The 23,578-nt window shown below is 37.3% G+C and overlaps 1 protein-coding gene across 1 annotated transcript in view; it reads right to left on the bottom strand.

Moving 5' to 3' along the window:
* The window catches only part of DENND1B (DENN domain containing 1B), a 149,356-nt gene that overhangs the window by 69,048 nt on the left and 56,730 nt on the right, over nucleotides 1-23,578 (bottom strand). Inside the window, exons 5-9 of the mRNA XM_033067460.1 lie at nucleotides 19,366-19,485; nucleotides 10,327-10,396; nucleotides 8,465-8,545; nucleotides 4,009-4,062; nucleotides 961-1,071 (exon numbers count right to left, since the gene is read on the bottom strand). Coding sequence (XP_032923351.1) covers nucleotides 961-1,071; nucleotides 4,009-4,062; nucleotides 8,465-8,545; nucleotides 10,327-10,396; nucleotides 19,366-19,485 — 436 coding nt within the window. The remainder of the gene's footprint in view (nucleotides 1-960; nucleotides 1,072-4,008; nucleotides 4,063-8,464; nucleotides 8,546-10,326; nucleotides 10,397-19,365; nucleotides 19,486-23,578) is intronic.

Genomic DNA, 23,578 nt, shown 5'->3' with positions numbered 1-23,578 from the left:
CTGCAAGTCTTTGAAAATAGTAATTTTTAGTACTATATCCAACCTTTTACCCCTGTGTTCATTTATCTGGTAGTGCAATTAGCAGTGCTCAGAAACACAGAATTGATTTTCCACCACAGAGAGTACATTAAACTAAATGTTTTATGCAGCATTCTTAAAAAAAATGTAGGTAACAGTGCTTAATAGGCTAAAGATTCTGTGAAAGAATTATACTCTGATTAAAACTTGGTTATAAAGTGACAGTCTTGTACTGATGCAAAATTGGTTTGGGAGTATTTTCAAAACATAAAGGATTTTTAAAATCTGTAAGATTCTGTGAAGAGTAAAATAAAATGGTATCTGAATATTTAGGTATACTTTCCAAATGAAATGCAACATTCTTTTATTAAGTAGCCTAAGCAGGCATAAGGAGGGAAAAGAAACATTTTATTGCGGGTAGTAGCTCAAAACCTTTAATTAAAAACCTGCTATTTTAGGTTGTACATTATTGACAGCCTGAAGAGCTGCTCCAAATCAGAGATATTACAGTGTGCACTCCCAAACCACTCTAACAAAGATGAATCTACCTATTACCAGGTTAGGATAGCAGCTATTATTAGGGACCCTTGATTTCTTTCAAGTAGCTCCAATGGAATAAGCCACAAGTGAATAATAAAGATCTTATAATAGCTCTTAAGAATTCTTTTTAGGTTAGAAGGCACAGAAATGAACTCGGGAGAGTTAAAAAACTCTCATCTCCTGATAAGAAAAATAATTAACCTGACTTAATGTATCTGAGTAGGTCTTACATAAATCAGACTTTTGTACTTCAAGAGCCAGACTAAAACCATATATTAGAAGAGTATGTAGATATTGTCTTATAAGTACACATGGAACATATCTAAAACCACAAAGGTCTGCAGGTCATTTTGTGAAATGTTCAATATATCCTACTTAAAAGAAGATGTGTGAAGTACTTACAGTGCTTAGTTTGCTGGAGGTAATAATGATTCGTCTTTCATGCAACATACTGGCATAAAGTTGCAGCATGTTGTTCACATCCACAGCAACAAAATATTCAGTGAGGTTTCTCTGTAAATAAAAAAAAAAGTTAACAAAACAGTAACAGTAGTGGCTATATATGTATGATACATAATACTTGTGAACATTTTTGTCTAATTAGTAGGTAGGGAAAAACAACAACCCCAAACTATTAGAAATCCCTTGGCAACAAAATTTGTGTGCTTTAAAAAAAATTAATTAGGTTTTAAAGCAAATGAAAAGTTAACTGTGGACTAAGTTATTCATATTTTGATCATTTTCGTTATGCTTGTGACCTAGATTTGCCCTTTTGTATTTTCAAATTAAAAAAAAAAAAAGAGATTGGCTATTCTATCAATATCATCATATGCTCTTAAAATGACCATTACTTCAACCCAGGAACAGATCTTCCACCATGGTGCTAACTGTTCTGTCACAGCTACAGTAATAAAACTGCTACCTTGCCAGGGTCTCCCAAAGTCAACACATTTTATTCCATTTCAAGTACAGCAAAACAGCTTGTTGAACAACACCAAGCTTTTGCTTGAGCTGTGTGTGCGCCAGGACATCAGACATCCTGCAGAGCTGGTGGAAGGTACTGGGTTCTTCCTGCAGCCACCCTTTTCACCCTGCTAAGAATCCCACTGTGGGGTTTAATCAGAGGCAAAGTCACCAGCACCTCCCATTAATAGCTCAGACATCAGAAAAGTGGGGGGAAAGAGAAAAAGGGTGGGGGAATCTTTGTGCTCCAGCTGAATGTAACAGTTATTGCTGCAGGGCACAGAGCCAGACACACAAAAGTTCTGAAGCCAAAATAGCTACCAGCAAAATTGCCTGGGAAAGCAGCAAACTTCTGTAAACACCAGAGAACATGTATGAAAATATACTAATACAGCCCTCAATATGCAAAATATTTAATTTCACACATTCATTCTCATATCTGCAACCAGAAGTGCTATTCGTCTCTTCTCAGGGACAACACTGTTACTGAATGTTCTTGCAGGAGGTCAGTCAAGGACAGGCCCCAGCAGGACAGACATCAACACTGGAATTGTACACTAACATCCTATGCTGGATGGGGCCAACACACAGCAGCAAGGTCAACCAGCCATGAAAAAACAGCCAGGGCAAGATGAGTAGGAAAAGCTTCAGAGTGCAGTGGCTTTCTTTTTTGGTATGTTGCAACATTAAAAAAAAAAAGAATTTGAAAAGACAAAGTCCAGTGGACAATCCAGTTTCATGCAAATTCATAAACTCATGATTAAGTATCAAGACATAGAATATTATTCTTAGTCCATGATGCATAGAATTTTGGGAGCGATAAAACCCAGAGATTTGGGGCTACAAACACTCAGTTTTAGGAAAAAAACCTGTGGTCTTTCAAATGTTATTTTAAGGGGTTGTCAGAGGCTGATGTACTATGAGAATCTCAGTCCAATTTACCTTGGACACCCTCTGACACTGCAGTTGATAATGGTGTGCTGATTCTGTGTTGAAACACAGTCCACAATCTTGTACAGACCAATTTATCTTTGAGAGACAGTCACAGTTATTTCTTTGTTAAAGCTGAAAAGTTACTGCCCCTGAAATACTTGAACTTTACAACAAAAGGCAAAAAAACCCTCATTTTGTTGCTAATTTATTGTAATTACCTCATCTCTTCACTCCTTGCATGTTCTAACTCTCCATTAGTACCTTACTATTTTGATTCATGGATTCACTTTTATTAATGGAGGAAAAAGTAATTATAGAAAGGCACCTTAAAATTATTTCAACTTTCTCAAAACAGAAAAATAAATCTACATTGGCATCATTTCAATATCCTTCCTCAGCCACAGGCCCAGGTAGATGCTTTCCCATATTTTGTTCAGTTTAAGCCCATAACACACCTTCTAGCCTCCAAATCTATATTTTTTTTAGAATGCCAAATAATAAGAGATTCCTTAAAAATAGAGGCATTCAAAACATAAGGTGAAACAGATGAAAACATACATTTAAAAGCTAAGCTCTGTCCTGCCCAATGAGCCCTAGCAACAAGTGTCCTCTCTTTTACCCTTCCATCCAGCAACTTCCCCTGGTTTCTTGAGTTGCAACAAGGTCCATGCCACCTCCTCAGAGTCCTTCCCACCAGGAGGTGTGGGATGTGCCAGATGTACCCTCAGGCTTCCTCTCTGCTACCAGCACCCTCCTTGCTCCTCTCCACCAGTGTTTCCAGCTCTGTGTCCTCCCTGACCCATCCCACCCTGCATCCCTGCTGCCCCAACACCATCATCCACACCAGAAACGAGCTCTGGGGCACTGCCCCACACGCAGAAGGAAGTCACTGTTTGAAAGTGTAAAAACACACACCTATACAGCCATGCACAATTCCACATTTAGAGGCTGGAGGGGGGAAAAAGGACTCTTCAAAACTCTTTTATGAGATGCTATCAAGCTAAACACATCACAGAGAATGTGATCTGAGATTCTGCATTTGCAATTTACCCATAGCACCATCCAGGATTTAGCACCTACAGAATGCAAGTCTTCATAAAGAAAATTTTAAAACCAACAACCAAAAATAAAAGCCCCAACCCCCCTGCTCCTGGTGTTTGGTTAGCAGGTACAGCAGGTTTTCAAAAAGCCTGAAACAACACCTTCTTGCACAAAAAAATGACTGCATATCTTGATGGCTGAATTTGCAGATCAGCAATGCAGTGTTTAAAGGGCAAGTATTCAAATAAAACCAGAAGTGCAGAAGTAGAATATATAAGTTATCCCAGTAAATGCAAAGAGGCCAAGTAACTGCAAGCAAAGGGTGGATGTAGCAGTGGTCAGAAATGCCCTGTTAATGCTTTAAAATGGGTTAATGAATGCAACAGTAACTACCAGCTAAAGGTTGCAAAAACAGACATCAATCATTTCTCAGGAAAAAAAAAATCTCCTCTTGATAAAAGCAAAAGTTCAGCCTAGCCCAGAATGAGGTTAAATAAGAAATGGAATACTTACACTTTCAGGGATAGTTGGCAATCCAGTTATGTCAGGAGTAATGAAATACGAGTGCTAATCGATGGGAAAAAATAATTGATAATTTCAGCACACAGGAAAAAAATTCTTTCCATAAGAACCCAGCATTTAGGATTTCCAACCCCATCTGTCTTTAAGCAAATAGCCATTTTCCTAATAACATTCTTACTGCTGCTAGACAAAGAATTAAGCAGATCACGACATGAAATGACAAGCTCTGGTTCTGCACAGCACAAAACCAAAAGAACAAAATGCTGGGCTGCAGTTTTGAAATAACACTGAAATTAAGCCAGCTTTAAATGCTGTCATGAGGCTGAGAGTAGCACTGATTAAATTAAGCATTGAATTAAAAATTGCAACAAAAAAAATGTTAAAGGACAAAATGTAAATTTAGAATGGAAAAGAAAACCACTCACACGAGAAAAATATTTAGAATAGAAATATTATTACTTTATATAAATTCTCTTTCCAAACATCTTTGAATCAGAAATGTGGTAACAAATGCAAGATCTGAAGCCTGAGATTCTGCAATCATTTATGAAATACATTAACAATTTTATGCATCTTAGTTTGAGGCCATCTAGGATGTAAATAAAAAATGGATTAAACTAAAACCAGATGTAATGTAAATTAACTCTCATTAATCCAATGCTCCTACCAGTTATGAGATATGGATTTAGCTCAGTAATTTCAGGGCTTTTTTTATGTTAGTCTAAATTTTGAAGGAGAAAAATAATGAGTACATGTGACGTAAATAAGATAATTATTGATTTTTTTTTTAGTTTTTATTCTTTTTTTACAGAATTTTGGTGTTTTTTCAGACTTTTCTTTTTACAGTATATTTTTACAATTATAAACAGCAACACAAAGGCATAGCTTGTTCTCAAGTCAAACTTGAAAAAGATATACCAAAACACAGTTTATGAGACTTAAATGTGTCTTGCATTCAAGAAAAAAAAATTAATACCATTAAGTCTGTGTAGGAGACTTATTAAACCAGCTTGATACATTTAATAGAAAAATTTTCCCACAAATTAGGTCATTTGGCAATAGTTAGAATTTCAGGAAAAGATTGGCTTTAGAAAGGCATCCCATAAACATCATACCACTTGCACAATAAACATCACAGGTATTGTTTCACATCAACACAGGAAAAAAATATGTTTTTTCCCTGCTCAAGAAGAGGAAAATATTCAGATTAGATTCAGATAGAACGCCTGCATTCTTCAGAAGTATATTGAGAACAGAAAATTATTCTCTATATGTAATAAGGTCACAGAATATTTATCAAAAGATTTCTGAGTAATGAAGTTATTAACTTAGAGAAGTAATTATTTCTAATTAACAAAGTAATAATATTTCACTCATTAAACAGAAAAGGAAGCCAGAACTATGAGGAGCAAAAGCCATTACTGCAGTCATTAAGAGTCATAAAGTAGCAAAAATACTGTGGTATGGAGTCCTTGCTCATCTTTGTGAACTCCCTTAGGAAGATGAATGGCCTTGGAAGAGACATTTAATTAATAGTTGCTGTCCTGCATAAAGTTTTCTCTAAAAAGGACAATGGAAAATGCAAATTTTGCTCATCAGTTCAAGGGTTTGATTTTTGTAGCAGTTTTTACAAAAGGATTGTGATATGCACACACATAGCTGTGAAGCTGCATTTAAACAGAAAAGGTACATTAATATTAGACAATTCTTTTATGCCAAAGAGAGCAGCAGAATTCCCCAAAGGACAGGTGTAAATAAGCCTCAAATCAACAGAGTTGTCCTATAGCAAGTGATTATTTCTTTAATTATGATAGGTTTTAGATAGTCAGTGCCTTTTAAACTCACCGATACAAGACAAGGCTGTTTTTTCAAAACTTGCTCACTTGCAAAAATCATCTCTTGGTTCTTATGCAAGATGAGAGAAAGATTGAACAGTTGACTTTTGAGTTTTCCAACAAGAAAGGCCAAAGCTGGCTCTACTGTTTGTAACAGTCCATGCTTAAAATACTGGCTGAAAATAAGTTTTATTCCTCCCCCAATTGAATTCAGACTTAGCTAGCCTTCCCAATAATGACAACATGTTTTTAGAAATTAAAACAAAAGTGACCTAAATTATTTTCAAGCTCAGGTTTCATAGAACAAATGACCACCTCATAAATTTCAGCTGCAGAGTGAGAGTAGAACTTGGTCCCTGACTGGACGAAGGCATTTTCGTATCTCCTAGGAAACACGACACATCCAGATATTGGATGCAATTTATGCATGGTTATGTACACACATGTCTAAGGACCACTGTGGTCTGCCACCCAAACATGGTGCATCCACGAGCCTTCCCCCTGCAGCACATCTGAGTGAATGAAATCTGAACCAGACTGATCCTGGCACAAAGAAAAGCCACCTCAGGATGTCATTTCTACAACTATTTTTTAGACTGTAACTTCTTTTTAAGCCTATTACTAGTGATGGTTCCAGCACAGCTTTTTTACAGTATCTGAGGTCCAAAAAGAAGTATCAATACAAAAGATCAGAACTGAAACTGGCTATAAATATTTCTCTGCTCCCTGCAGCATTACAAAAACAGAGATGCCTTTAGATCCAGCAAGCATTGCGATTCCAGCTGACCCATTCCTCCCTGCTCTCCCCTATCTGAACCCACAATATTCGCTCAACTGTTCCTGCAGCCAAGCATTTGGCAAGAGATTTGCATTTCAGTAGCCCTTGCTCATCACAAAAGATTACAAAACTCTTTGGTATAACTGGGAACAAGGCATAATCGAGAAAAAACAATTCCAAAGTCAGACAATATTGAAATAAAACCAATAAGTATCGACTTTATGGCAAGTAATCTGTCATTCCACTGTAGTCAGCTGTATTCACCAGGACAGCCATGTCCACATTCCCCACAACATTCATTTGGAGGTGGGCAAGTTATGGACAAGATGAACTTTGTGAGAAATACAAGGGAAAATATATTTACAACTTCTTTAAGTCCCTCTGAAATAACCAGAGGAGTTTTTAAGAACATTTTATAAAGCATTTTAGAGTTGCCAAATTATAATTGGTTGTAATGCTACAATAATGATAGCAAAATATTATTTAAGATAAAGAAGTATTTTTGGCAAAGGTGCTAGGAACTGAAACATTACACTGACAACAGAAAGAAAAAATGTATCAACAGAAACAATTCCAACTGCAGCCTGAAATCCAGTTCATTGTTCTGGAGAAAAACAACATGCAAGACTGGAAGTAGTTTCAAATACAGTCAATTAGCACTGTACAAGGCGGGAAAATATTAGGTCTCTACCTAAACAAGGAATCTGAAACATGAAAAATAAAAATAAAATAAAGGTAGCATTATGTTAAGCAACAAGGATCAGTAACTGCTGGAACAGAAGTGGTAGACTTCATTTTTCCTGCCATTTTTAGGGACAGATGCTTTTCTAGAATTGTGCTTACTTTAAATGAAATATAGGGGTTGTTTCTAAAATACATGAGCTAAAAGCCACAAGAAACCACACAAGGTCAAGATAAATAATCTAACAAGTATGGGTGGAAGCAAAGCCTTTAAAAAGTCACTTCTTTCTGCATCCTGCAACGTGTGATGCTTCAAGCAAGACCCAGCTATCTGCACAGTGTTTGTGTGCAAGTGCAGTAACGGTACAGATGCTCTGAACATGCACAGTGGCTCAGAGACAGCAGAGGCTCTGTGCTGGCTTTATGTTTCACACAAACTCCACAAGAGTGTTTAAACATGCACCCACAAGCTCATTCTGGTTAAAACTTCAGGAACCATAACAATGACATATCCACTTTTTGATGTTTCTGTAGCAACACCGTCTTGCCCCACTGTAACCATCCCATCCCACATCACAAAAACTTGAAGCACAAAAACAAAGGAGGTCTGGACATGTTATTTCACCCAGATGTGCTGAAATCTTCACATAACAGAGTGTACTTCTACTGCTCTTCTACAGCATTTTTGTATGATTAAGCAAAACTAGGAAAAAGGGGAAGAAAAATGGGAAAACAGCCAGCTTCTACAGACTTTTGACCAATCCTGAAACCGTACCTACTGAGACATAAGAGGCAATAAAACTGAGTTAGTGTCTCCTGATGCACAGCAGGGGAAACCAAAATTGTCTACATGAAACAGCTGGAAGCACAAAAAAGTAGTTCTAGCACTGTCAGATCTCACTGCAGTTTACTTTCTCGTCCATAGAGCAAAATTCAAATTTCTGCTTCTTTATGACTACAACTTTTGGAAAACAACATGAGACAGAGACAGATTCTACCCTGCACAGAGCAAAAAAAAAAAAAAACGTTGTCCAAGCCAGTTAATGATGGGAAGCAACACAAACTTACTCTTGAAAAGGGTTGAGGTTTCTTTTTCTTTCAACTTTACTTACTATTTCATGCTCAGTAGGAAAAAAACAGAAAAAATACTTACCACACTTAAACTGACTAAAGCATTCGCCTTTGGCACAGGATGGCTATACAATGATTTCAACAAATCATTTGAGTCATTTTCCTATAAGGAATGCATTTTAAAGGTAATTAATTATCATACAAAAACGAATTACAATTTACAATACATCTAACTACATATTGACAAAGAGATCTAAATATTTAATAACCAAAACAATTGTAATTCAGAGTGAAGTAGTTAAATAGTAAGTTTAAAATTCAGGCCAGTTTTGTATCCCATGAAAGGATTGTATCTGCAAGTTAAGACAATCTCTCACACACTTCCCCACTCACATCATTTGCAACTGAAAACTGGCATTCCATGTGTCACTGGGTTGTATATCCTGGACATTATATTTCTCAAACTGTTAGCCATGATATAGGTTTGTTTAAAAAGCTCATCAAAACACATATAACAGCTAATAAGGTCTACTAAAACGTACTTGCAGCTACCTGGTTTAACTGGGATCCGTCACTTTGGTCTCTAGAAGGGATATTTACTTGGGAAAGAGAAGCGATTGGAGCTTTTGTTCGTTTGGGGTTTTCATTCAGTTTAGGGGGTTTGTTCATGGAGATTAAATTCTTTATGTTGCCAAAGTAAAACCAAAAAGTATCAGTGACAAGCCAGGGCCAGTTTTTGAACACATATTTGAGTTTACAGGAGGCTTCTGCCTCTCCCTGCAATAAGAGGAGGCTGCTGGACCTCACACCAGCGAACAAGGCTTTAGGTCTAGCTCTTGGTCATATGAACAGTGCCTGGGCCAGGAGGGAGCAGCGTCCTCCCACAGCCTCACCAGCAACAGGTATGGCTGCAGTGGAACAAACTGCTTCCATGCACTGCTACAACCAAAGCAGTTGTCTCAGTGCATGAAACGACAAACCCTGCTACCTAAATTACTTGATCAATTACACTGGTGATCAAGAAAATCCCTATCCCCCTTTCTCAAATACAATCTTAATAACAGTTCTTCCTATGAAAGTGAAATAGGGACCAAAACCAAGGTCTAATTATAGCATTTTTAAGACTTATATATATTCCACTTAATTGAATCACACAGCTAGCACTAAACTTTCCTATTTATCTTTTTACATAAAATATCATCTTTCTCTATAGTCCATTTACTATAATGCATAATTATTGCTTATTCTATGCTTCATATGTTTTTGAAATGTCAGCTTTTCCAGTCTACGGCATATGGCTAAATATTGATGCTGGTTTTTTAAATTGAAATCTAATACACTAACATAAAGCAGAAAGGTATAGCTTTAATGTTCTCAGTAAAGACAGATGCCAGTACCTCCTTTGCTGTGTAATCTTGGAATACATCTAATTGCTCATGAATATGCAAACTGAACTATCATGATTCTTCACCAAATGCTGCAAGTAATTTTGTCTTGCTACTTGAGATGTCAGAATTATGAGAGGTAGTTTTTAGTTAATATGAAGGGTGAAACAGTACATCATATTTTATACAGTTGGAACAAAAGTGTTTGCAGCTGATAATCAGACAGTTCCAGAGAGCTACAGTTTACAGTCAGTACGTCACACAGCTCTCCAGTGAGGTGACACTGCTCACACTTCACACAGGACCTGCTTATGCTGAGACTGGCATGTTATAAAGGTATATTTTCAGCAGCTTTTTTAGAATAATGTGGGATTCAAGTGACTGTGGAAGCTGTATGTTCAGAACCTTTGAATTTCAGTAAGAGGAATAAAACTTGCTCCTAAATCCCACTAAAACCTTAAATTTTCAAACAGTATAGAATCCCTTTAGAGTATTTGAAATGGTGACTTATATTTCAAGGAAAATATTTTACACAAAGAACTAGAATATGTAAAATTACCTGTTCTTTAGCCAAATAATCTGCCAGGGTATTTAGGAGCTTGTAGTATACCTCAAACCATGGTAGGTAGCTAAAACAGGAGGAAAAAAGTGTTTAAATAAAATATCAATGTATTTTTCCAGTGCTTATAAAATACTATGATTAATCTGACTTGCATATTTTTAAAACATCTCTATATATAAATAAAGAGCATATTCAACTTTTCCCCAGAAATTCAATAGCACATCACTGACAGACAGTATAGATAGATGGTTTTTTTTATGCTGGGTACTTGCATGAAGTTCCATTAATCACAGATTAACTCATTATTTTTGGACTTCTTAGTATTTTCAAGGCACCAAAAAAACATTTGAAACATTTTCTAATCTCATTCCCACTACCACTAATTGTTACAGATTTCAGTAGTTATTTGCAATTTTGAAATTCTACGTCTTCCTACATCCACTGGACTGACAGATCTGTGGCTTCCCTGAAGAATGAAAAACAACTTTTTTTGGGCAGACCAGGTACCCCCTATTTGACAAGTGGTGCATTGCTGTGCAACAGTATAGCTAAGAATGTAAGAATATTGTTCTCCCTATAAAATAATTTCTATAGATAAAATTAACTTCCAAAAATGTAAACATTCACCAATATTGCAAACAGAACACATTCATACATCTTTTCTTAAAAGACTTTTAACACAAGTCTGCAGCCCAGGAGCACAATACTCTCACTGAGTTAAACAGAATCCAAGGCAAATAAGACATAACTGAAGAGTATAAAAAAAGAAACTCAAACACAGTGGTATGAGTTCCAATTTGCCATCTGCTTATAGAAGTTATCTTTAACAGTGATATCACCAGTGACCACATGCTACAGAACCTTCCACCATCACTATTTAAGATATTAAGTCTGATAAAATAAATAATAATAACAATATAAATTATGTCTTATTTACAAGTTACACACCTTCTCATGTTTGTTAGAATTTTATCACAAACATTACTAAATAGGTAATATTATAATTAATATTAGTTGTTTGAGATTAGAAGGGGGAGCTAGAAAGGAAATAGTGCCTGAAAGGTTTTCAGAACATTTCATACCCATATATAACACTGCTACAGACTTCATTCTTCAATACGGTGTAAATCCACAGACATGCATTTCTTAAAGGCTTGAGTGCATGCTGCGGACAGAGCTTAAATTTCAAATGCATATATTCCAGGAAATATGCTAACTGCAACTGCAAAAACCCAGTATGCAGAACCAAAATGTTTTCCCCGATAGGAAAAGGAAAGCAGTCAGGGGAAACTGTGGCTGGTAGAGAAGCCAAGTACTGCTTTGTGCAGTGAGTCCACTGAAGGGTTATGTTTTCTTTGTAACACCTCTGCTCTCAGTATGCAGCTGGCAAGGCTTCAGAAACAGATCCTGATTCTTAGGGCAAAGAAAAAGCACAGCAGAAATCTGAACACAGTTATACTTAATGCATTTTCTAGCAATCTTTGCTGTCTTTATAAAAGCTTAACTACTAGCTCCTAAAAGAAAAAAAAACAAAAAAACCCACAAACAAACAAGAAATCCATCACGAATTTACTCTTGCCAAGCCAAAGAGACAGAGGCAATGATTTAATGATTTCCTTTAAATCCACCATATTAATGTCTTTATCACACTTTACCACACATTGTGCTGGCTATTAATCAAAACAAGATCAACCTCTTAACGCTCACAGACGTTTTTAATGCTTGATATTGCTGACGGTGGTTAAGGTGTGACATTATTACATTTGTTTTTCAATACATTCTTAATGTAATCATAAAATTTACTTGAGTGCACCTTTGTAAGGCCACTCACTGCTTACAGGTGTGAACATTCCATGCCCTCATAAAACACCCACCATATCAGCACCTAAAACATCTGATCTTTGAATATTCTTTCATCTAGTACTCATGTTCTATTATCTGCTCAAATCATGCTAACCTGGTTTTAGACATCACTGAAACACAGCAGAGAGACAAACAGAATTAATCGTTCGCTGCAGTGCTCAGAGTTTCTGCAAATGTCAGAGCTATGGAACAGCTTCACAACCCAGAATTACAGCAGGGACTGGAACAGTCCAAGCATTTTGTCAAAGTCAAAGTACAAGGTAGGTATAGATCACAAATATTTTTAGAACACTGCACACACAAATGGGTAAGACTACCTATAGGCTTTCCAGTCTCTTGCTATCACCTCTGTGTTAACAGTATACATGACCCCAGCGCATTTTACTGTAGAATACTCCAAAATCTCATCTGATTATCTGTTTTTGATAATGAACACTTATGTACAGCATTCTATTAAAAAAGTACTCCTATTTCAATAAAACATTAACCATACTTCTTTCCTATATGCATGATCTCAGCTCCCCTATTACTGAGAAAAGAAAAATTAAATGCAATTTTTATGCATTTAAAAAGGTCAAATTAATTATTTGAAATTAATGAACCCTAACAGAAAGCCAAGGGAGATTTTTATTTCATACAGCAAGGCTTGCTGACCAGAGCCCTTGCACAGAAATTTCTTCCCATAGCAACATCAGGTTGATGATACACTTCCACGTCTTTGTGTAAAAAAACCACTAAAAAAAACATCGTACTTGACCAGAGTTTAGGAAAGTCATTTTCCCTTATGAGCTGAAAGAATAGTGAAAGAATTGCTTTAAGCCTTATAACCACAGACACAAGGTTAATATAATTTCAGTGTGCCTCTTAAACCTGAAAAATTAAGGAAAGCAAAACAATTACTCCATTACATTATATGGCATGAAATCAAAGGCTGCCAGAACCTGTCCTGTGCTCCTTTTCTTCATAATCTTCAGTTCTTCAATAGGACAGCCTAATTGCAAAAGCTTTTGTCAATATTTCTAATTATAATGTTCTTCAACAAAATATTACAAAGATCTAATGGAAAGTAAAAAAGTTCCCTTTATATTTTTCTTTTATGTATTTGTTAATTGCAATTAATTCAGCCTAATAAAGAATCCTAATACCTGTTTTTTTCATAAACAATGAAGAGTGCATTTGCATGTATGCATATATAATGCATTTCTGCATTCATAAATGAACACAGTTGTGTTTGTTCATAATAAAGACATCATCAGGTGGTTTTTCAGATTCTCAACTCAAAGACCAAGTATAAGCTCTTTTCAGTTTGTTAAGTCCTCAAGGCTGTCAAGTAACACGTTTGTCCTCTTTTATCATAGGTTAATTTTGGAATTATAGTAATCCTATCAACCGATTTGGACTACTCTAGTAAAAGATTTATTCGTAAATAAACACTGGGTGATACAGGCTTTACATCTTTATCTAATATATCATATTGGACAAAGAACTGCATATGGAATCACAGTATCCTGTAGGTTGGAAAAGACCTGTAAGACCATTGAGTCCATCAACTCAGCACTGCCAAATCTACCACCAAACCACGTCCCAAACACTACATCTACCTGTCTTTTAAATCCTTCCACCACCTCCCTGGGTAGCCTGTTCCAGTGCTCAACAACCCTTCCCATGAAAAAACTTTTCCTAATATCCAATCTAAACCTCCAGTGGTGGAACTTGAGGTCATTTCCCTTTGTCCCATGATTTATTACCCCAGAGAGAGTCTGACATCCACTTACCACACCCTCCTGTCAGGGGGTTGTAAAGAGCCCTAAGGTCACCCCTGAGCCTCCTTTTCTCCAGGATAAACACCCCCAGCTCCCTCAGCTGCTCCAGAGCCTTCCTCAGCTCTGTTATCCTTCTCTGGACCTTCTCCAGCATCTCAATGTCCTTCCTGAAATGAATGGCCCAAACCAAACACAGAGTTTGAGGTGCTGCCTCACCAGTGCCCAGTGAAGGGGGACAATCCCTGCCCTGCTCCTGCTGGCCACACCATTCCTGATCCAAACCAGGATGTCCTTGGCCACCTGTGCCCAGCTGGCTCTTGTTCAGCTGCTCCCAGGTCCTTTTCCATCAGGCAGCTTTCCAGCCACTCTGCCCAGCCTGGAATGCTGCATGGGGCTGTTGTGATGCAAGGACAGGTCCCCACACCTGGCCTTGTTCACTTGTTTGGCATTTGTTTGCATGACAGCTAAAATCCAGAAGCATTATGGGTCAAAGGATCTTCTTAGCTTGTCCTATTAACAAATCTTGCAAAATATTTAATCTTTGCTAGCACAGTAGAACTAGTCTATGTACCGAAAATTCATCCAGCACACAATGTCCATCAACATCTATTAGTTGGGTAACTATTTTTTTTCAATTCAGAACAGAAATGTATTATCCGAAACACATAGTTTTTAAGTGGTTGAATTTGACAGAGGAGATATGTAATATATTACTCCTCCTAACTCAGGTCTGGCACACTGACACATACCTTACACACTAATGTGCACATTAATGTGTTAAGGTACACACTAATATGTACTTTAATAACAGATAAAAATCAAAATTAAAGTCCATTACCAGAAGAACCTCACTACCATACCTGTATTCATAATATTATTCATGAGCAGTCAGTACATCTCATAATTAATTAGCTGTCTTATGAAAACATCTAAAGGTTATTAATGAAGCCCCTTCACAGTAGAGAAAGTAGAGGAAAATCAGGGCTATAATGTTCAATCTTAACATATTTGGAAGCCTAAATTCATTTCAGTTCTTAACCTATGAGACCACTACTGCTTTCTTATTTATTTTTCTTTAATTGTAGCCACTGTCCTTTCATTTGTCAATTTACCATCAATAACTGTTTGAAAAACAAACATGTAAAACAAACATAGGACAACATCCACAAATGTACAACAATTTCTCTAAATATTTCTTCCATAATCATGAGAAACATAAAAACACAGACAATATTAATAGATATATATATTCCCTGAGAATACAGGGGTCTTTATTTAAAAGTACAGCCCCTGTCTGTCTCAAAAGCAAGAGACCAAGATACTTCATGGTTAATTAAAAACATACTTAGCATTTTCTCTTAATCCAAATGAGCCACAAGGCAGGAGTTCAGACTTTTATTCAAAGTCACACACAACCCTTGTTGCCATAAGTAGACTTCCACCTCACCGGTGCTTCTACTACAGCTCTGATAAAACTTTTACATTCATGAGTCAAAGGTTACACAAAGGAGAGGAAATGTTTTCTGTCAAATAGTCAGGTAACCACTAACAGTCCTGAACTATCAGCAGGAATCTAACTTCTAGTAATCAAATAAAACTAAGGAAACTGCCTTTCCGTAGCTAAATGTCTAATGTCTAGGGGCCACTTTTCTGTCTGGAAAATTGACACAAAATGTGTAAAATTGAAACATTCTGCTTCTAAGGGATTTGCCTAAAGGAAGAGTGAAAAAGTTTCAAGCGTGGTCTGAACTGAAGAACTACAAAGCCTTACCACATAAACCTGTCTTCCTTATTAGAGCATTTCATTTGGAAATGCAGGTGACAATTTTACAGTCATAAAATTAATGAAATCTAAGACTGAGCATTTTAATGATGCATTTTGTGTTCCTCTGCATACCTAAGGTCAACCTCAGAGTCTATCAAGAGTTTCAAATTATTTGTACTTTGTACTAAAACCATTCAGATAATTCAAAATCAATGTCATGCAAACCCAGAAAGTATTACTTGCACTGCAAGCAGCAGTGATACTTAGAAACAAAACCCAGAAGAATTAAATCTGCTACTATTCAAAAGCAGACATTCAAGTTTCTACTGTGACACTTCAAATGTCAACTAGTAAAACTATGACGCAAAGATAGGAAAAGTAAAACTAGGAGAAAAGATCCAGTATAGGATATGAGCTCAACAAGGTATTTTACAATATGCCTGTTGTGTATCCCTTGTCTTACAGGGTTGCATTAGCTCAACAGTTTGTGGAGAGGGAGGAGGTGACACAGCAGGATTCACAATGAGAGCTTCTCGAAGCAGCCATGCAGCTTAATGAAAAGCACTAAATTAAATAAAACTTGCCAAGGAATCACATAGCATCTTGGGAGAATAATCCAAGAGTTATTTTCTCATCTTCGATGGTTTAGCACTTGGAATCTGGCAACTGCAGTTAAGCTCTGCACATTCATTCTGGGCAATACAAGATCACAATTAAGTTCTTCATCAAAAATACCTGAGAAAGCTACCTTGGAAAACTTTTATTTCACTTTATAAACATAGAAAGCATTTGAACAATACATTCTGATTTGGAAGAAAACCCTATTTACACAATTCATACACATGTGTATAAAAACACAAAAAAACTTCGCAAAACTTATAGAAGAATTTTGTATGTACAAGTATATTTCTGTTTTAAACTATCCAGTTTTAAAGCAGGACCATGTGGCTGCAAATTCAGAGATAAATTCCTTTAATTAGTGTTTCAGATGGAGAATGAATTATAGAGCGAAGTCTCATAAACCATTAGACTTTAATCTTACACACAGCTTTGAGTTGCTGGTGTAAAACCTGAGGACAAGCAGCCTTTACTTCAGCTTCCAGTTAAGAATCCCATTCAGCAGTTGAAATTCTCTCTCTTTAGATGCCCTGGCACAGGTTAACACATGGCTTGGTCCTATCCACAAAAGACCTGCACAAGGGAAAAGCTGCGTCCTGCTCCCCACTCATCAACCTACCCAAATTTCTACAGTATTTCCTTCCAGTCACTGACTGGCTTGTTCCTGCTCTGTAGAGATTTTTAGTTACACTTCAGTTATTTATAACAATTCAACTAAGTTTTCTGCATTTGACTATCTCTAATTGCCTTTGCAATTGCCTTAATAATCTTATTATAGTCCTCTTGTCCAAGGGGATACATCCATGTGCACATGGAGAAGGCAGTTTGGCATGGCATTTCTGTACAGCTGCATCTGTGTGTTCATAGAAAAGTCCATGGCTATTGTGCACAAACATGATGAACAAGTAGTCTGAACTGCCCATACATCAGCCATCATGTGTATACACATAGCAAATATCATTTTATGTTTCATTTTGATATATGGACAATAGTGAGGTTAAACATGCATGTACCCTCTTTACATACAAAGACAGCATTCTTTTTTTTATTCATTTTGGTTAATTTAAAAACAATAAGCATGTGCAAAGGGGAAACAGATAAAATGCCCAAAGAAATCTCCTTAGTGAGTCTTCTTTCACTTGGTCACTTGGGATTCAGAGCAAAAACCAGACTGGCTACTAGAACACATCAGATGGAAATAGTGATGCATTCCTTCTGTCTGAGCTGAACACAACACAGCACACACACACATTCTGGAGATAAGCAGATTACCCAGCTACAAGTACAATGCTATGAAGCTATTGCTGTTATGCATTCAGCTGTGCATCGTAAATTTGAAATTGTCACAATAAAAGCAATAAAAGCAATGCATTGGATACGGTTCAGTGAAAAATTATAGCTTGCCACTTTTCATTTTCCTACTTATTTCTACCAAGTAACAGACCATTGACTAATCTTTAGCTGATGCACGTCCATGGGGAAATGTTAAAAGAAATACCCAGTTTACACCAGCTGAGAATTTACATCCTTTGCTTTGCAGCACTCCATACAGTATCTAAATGTACTTGAGTGTGCATAACTGACTAAATGTTGCTACAGCCACACAAACGATGCAAAAAAATTGTTTCTAGCTTGATAAGGGAGGAAAATATTAACTCAGAGAAAAGAGCTAAAAGCATATTACATACATTTTCACTCTGAGCTTTAAGATGCTATTTTTAAAAAGGCAATGTAAAGGGTGAAATATTACACATTCCAAAACCCCAAGACTTAAATTCTTCTGAGGTATTAAAGACATATTTCAAAGATCCCAGGAAGTAAGTTAATTTCCAGAATAAAATATTTCCCTTTTGCTACTTTCATTATATGGTAGCAATTTTTTCCTTTGCAATATTTAGAGTAAACATTTATATTTAAATTACTTGCCAAAAATCATCCAGTGTAGTGGCTCTCAACATTAGTTTGGCATCTGTTTTAAAAGTTCATTAAAATCTTGATGTGCTCTTTCCAATAATTTTAAGCACTACTCTACAAGTCTCTATACTGGTTGGTCATTTTTCCATCAGTGTCCTTTTACTGATAATCCTTTTACAAGTTGATGTTGTTTTTTTTCTCCCTAACTCACATGGTCTATCCTAATGACACCCTCCACGACTACATGATTTCCTTGTTGTCCAAATACCTGAGAACCTGCTTTTCTCTTCATTCTTCTTAGCCTACTCTCCAAAATTCTCTCTTTCCCCTTTGCTGCCAATGCATTTGCTCCTCCTCTCTCGTGTTTGTCCAGATTCTCACATTAAAAGCAACTTAAATTCAATTTTGTTCTTCCTATTTGCTACTGAACTGGATATTCCCATTTCCACTATGGGGCTTGCAGGCTGCTAGGTTCTTAACTGAAGTTACAAATTTGTCTTCTAATGAGATCACTCTGCCTTTAATTTAATTAAAATGGTTTTAGTACATCTGAACGATTGGGGGTTTTGTTACCAAAACAATTATCTTAAGAGACAAAAAACAAAAACCAGAGGGAGAAACAAAGTATTTTTTGGGTTCACTCTCCCCAGCATCAGCATCTCCTCTGCAACGTAACAGCGTGCTCTTACCTTGTGAATTCTCTGGATCTGGTGTTTCTTACACTAGATATAGTCTGGGCAAAGAACTTGGAAGAGACACCCAGACTAATGCACTTTATTCTTGAACTGACAGAGTGTTTGTCAAAGATCTGACTAGAAAGTAAAAATATCCACATAACAGTCCAAGCCCTTTAAGGCTGTAATTTTTCTCTGCTTTTAAGCAGAGATTTCATGTTCTTTAAATAAAATTATTTACCTTCACAGAAGAATACCATCATTTGGGGCTTGGGGTCACTTTTTATGTGAAAGCAATGGTAACGCTGCTGTAGTAAAGTTATTAATTAGGTAAAAATACTTGATTAACTTAAACACATTACAGAGAACTTAAAGGATAAGTTTTTTCTTGTATTTTTTATATTCAGTCATTGACTCAATTTTTCTTGTACCACCTTACCTTAGAATACAGAGGCAGACCTTGCCTCCTGACGTCAAACGGCAGAATCCAAACCTTTGCTTACTTTCAATGTCGGTGAGCACAAAGGTGAAATGTTGTCCTACTTGGTTTTGGGATACCCTGAAAAACCAGATACAGAGCATGAAAACATTAAATCGCATAAAATATGAGTATTTAAGTCATTGGTCTCAAGTATTTTCATGCTCAATCCTCACTATAATCCTCAATACAGTTCTATAGTCTGCAGTTCCTTTCCAACTCACACAATCTTCAACAGTAGAATGCCTAAGAACCTGCTAGTAATGATTAACACCCACCATTTCTGCTTCAGTCTTAGATGACCATGCTGAAAATTAATTCCCAGAGAAGCTGAAAATCATCACAGATCTCAGTCTACCAGTCAGAGAGCACAAATATTTTTTTAATTTATCCCTTGCAATATAGGGTAGGGGGAGTTGTTGTAGTTTTGCTGGATTGTTTGGGTTTTTTAAATCTTCAGCAAAATAAAATATAGAAAATCTACCCCCTAGGGAAAAAGAAAGTAGCAGTTGATCAAAGGGCAAGAGAAGCTACAAAGGACACAGGGATGTTACACTATTTAACATGTGCATGACAAAGGTTTAAAGATTAGTTGAATTGTACCACTACCCAGCCTGCAGTCTCCCACTCTACAGTCTGGTTTAGCCCCTCATGAATATAAAGTGACTAGGATGAACCAAAAGCTTGTGCTGAGCATACAATACTAGAAGATAGACTCAGTCCAATATAATCACCCATAATTAATGGACTTTTTTTCATTAGGTAATAAGACTCAAATCATTAAAACAAGCACTTTCCTCGGTTGCCTTCAACAGCCTGGAACAATCCAGTGCTCTCTTTAAACACTGTAAATTCTCAGCGGCTTGTTCTCAGTCCCTCCTTGCTCAGGTTCTGGGCAGCTGGGATGCTGCACACTGCACCACAGAGCCCTCAATAACCAGGTCACACTGCTCCCCTGCCAACCCTCCATTTTCTCTGCCACATCTCTGCACTCTGCTCTTTCTGCAGAGACAGACTGCCATGAAATGTGTGTGTGTTTCCAGCACTCCTGCACGCCATGGGCTCCCACAGGAACCCAGCAGCTCTCAGTGGGAGCACTGGAAATGCTCCAAGGAGGGACCTTGGCTGCTCTGCCCCAAACCTCTATCTGCCCAACTGTGTCCCATTCCAAGGCTTGGAGCCTCTTCCAGCAGCCAGGCCTGGCTTCTCCTTATACCAGGGTTAGGCTGGAGGTTCTGTGCACAACCATACTAACCCAAACTGTTTTTGATGTACTGTGTACATCTTTGTCAGTCAAAATGTCTGTACACAGGCCCACTTTAAAAATGAGATTTAAATTCTGATATTTTCTATTAAAAATAGCCCACACAAGTTATGAGTTCAGTGGAAGCATTTCCAATGCCATCTCACCACCTCCAAATTACAATCTTTCCTTTGCTTCTTTAAGAGAGGCAACTATATGTTTTAACAGTCAGTATAAAAGGGGTCCAGCTTGAAAACTGCTTCTCACACAGATTAGGAAGACATGTGAGCAGCAAGTCCCAGATTTTTAATATGAGAAACACTGCAAGGCTAGATCTGAATTTCCACGAGAACCCAAAAGTTTGCATTTGGTCCCGTTTGTTTCAAAAGAACAGCTAACAGAAGCCAGTGACCCACCATCCATCTGGACTACATTTTCTGTTCAGTTTAAAATACTGAATTAATTCTGGGTTTCTAATTTGAGAGCTCCACTTAGGATGTGGGGGTAGCAAGGATGCCTGTTTTTCTACTCCTCCTCAGCAGAATTAAAACTGACTATATGTAAGCCTTACCATGAAAAACAAATGATAATTGAGGATTTCAATCGATAGATGACCACAATGTATAAACCAGACACATAAAACATTCCACAAGTGCTAACACTACAGCTTTAACACATATATAGCATGCTCCATCATGCAGACAAACACTGGCCAAGTGACTTGGGGTTTGTGTCTCTATTTCACTACAGCACACTCCAGTTGTTCAGAAATCAAGTCTCCCCTCCAGAAACAGGCAGAAGCTCCTGGACCACAGCATCGATGCCTCTCAAGTTTTTCTTAGCATGAAAATCAGCACAGATAAAATGACATTATTATTTACCAGAATTCCCTCAATAAAATGTTATCCAGACTTTTTACTGAAGCACAAGATCAAGTAGTCCAGCTGCAAAACCTTTCTGCAGAATGCTGGTCTAGTCTGCTGTTTGAAGAGAGCACGATCTGCTCACTTGCAAGGGGAGAGCAGGCACAAATCGTTCCCACCCAGTGCTGACATTCTCCTCACTCATTCCTCTGCCTTGCTTTTGACTCACTTTCAACTCTTGCCCTGCATGCTTACTTTTAATGTTAGTTCAACAATAATAAATCACTAATAATGAAGAATGTGTGTAAATACTTATTAACCCTGCAGACTACAATGGGCTCTTTCAAGGTTATTACAGTTCACTATAGAAATAAAAATAGGTTTTAAAATTTTCTGTGTACCTACACAATGCAGAAAAGGCTCTTTAGTACTCATGGAGTAGGCAAAGAATAATTTTAAAGATTTTTGTTTACACTACAGCCATTGCTCAGGCCTCATTTTAAGGGAGCCTTGAGAGAGTTGATTAAGGCAAGAACTGAATCTCTCCTTAAACAAAAAACAGCATCTCTACCTTTGCTCTCCACAAAAACTGCTCTTCTTCCAAATTATTTTGTTTAGGACAGAGTAGATGTTTGAAAATACTTTTTTCTTCAAATTTTAGAAATTTTTGAAGAGTTTCAAAAAATTTAAAACCTTATAGATTGGAATAGAGATTTCTGTTTTCTTTTAAAAATACGTCATAATGTTATTGTTGCTTATAAAATATCATGCACACGCCCTTGACCAATGTAACTAATGTACACAGTTCTGACTGAAGCTTTGGTGGGTGCTACTTAAACCTGAAAGTTTCCCATGTATTACAACTTCCAAATTGATAGGGACCTATCAGTCACCAGTCACCCTAATTTCCCCCCAATCAAGGAACAGAATAGAAACTGTTCCAAGCAGGAATTTGAAAACCAGACGTTAAGGTGGTGGTACAAGTTGATGGAGAGACTGGGGAGACAGTAACACTAGGTTGGATGTTGTCCTTCAGCTAATTGCTATCCCCTAATCTAAGCTTCAGGAACTATTTCCTTCACTTCCAGGCCCACTCCAGGATCCACAAGTCCACAGCTCAGGCTCCCTGTATAGACAGCTCCTTTGTTCCAACCAAGCTATTTGATTTGAGCTCTGCCTCCCAAAAAACCCAACCCTTTACAATTCAGGGGAAAAAAAAAAAAAAAAAAAGGACCAGGAGAAAAGCTGCAGAACACATGAAAATGGACAGTGCCACCACCAAGTAAGAAAATTCCCACGAATAAAAAGCACAGTTAGCTTATTAATGGGGTTATGTTTTCAAAACAACAGAAACCACAACTACTGAGTAAAAAGTCTCACTGGGAGTATTCAAGTTGCAACAGAAGCCTGTCTAGAAGCTCTGTCTCAGGGCCCGGACCAGCACACCTGGCCAAGGGTCTATAGGAGCACACAGCAGCTCCCTTGGCATTCCCAGGTTTCCCCTCAGACAGGTGCACTTCTGCACACACACAGAAACCAAACAACCCCTGTTTAAAATCAATAGTTACACTCTTCAAAACACACACAGCAGCCTGTCCTTACACTTCTCTCACACACACATTCACTATTACACAAACCTGTGCCATAATGCAGGGATATCACAAGATGCAAAGAACTCAGTTCTGTGTAACTGCTGCTACATTTCTGAGTTTGCAACCCCCCTTGCAAACTGACTGCAGTGCCTGAAGGGTAAAGCAAATGCTAGTTTATTTATCTTCAACTGTAAGCTTCAAATATTTCTTGATTGTTTACTTTTCATTCTCAACTATTTACTCTGAAGGCAAAATTTTTGTATAAAGTATCTTATAACCATCTTTCACAAGATCTGCAAATCCAGTGATTTCAAGGCATTGTTTTGCACTTTGCTTGATGATAGTTGTGTTTCTGCACAGACTTTTAGCACAAATATCAACAGAAATAGCATTAGCTGGGAGCAGGAGAGTGACAGTGATGTCCTTCCTGCTATCATTACTCACTCACCCTAAAAGATGATGACCTGCACAGTAAT

This window comes from Catharus ustulatus, chromosome 9, assembly GCF_009819885.2.
Source record: "Catharus ustulatus isolate bCatUst1 chromosome 9, bCatUst1.pri.v2, whole genome shotgun sequence".
Taxonomy (NCBI): Eukaryota; Metazoa; Chordata; class Aves; order Passeriformes; family Turdidae; genus Catharus; species Catharus ustulatus.
Note: the sequence above shows the minus strand (reverse complement) of the source record. Positions and strands in the feature narration are given on the sequence as shown.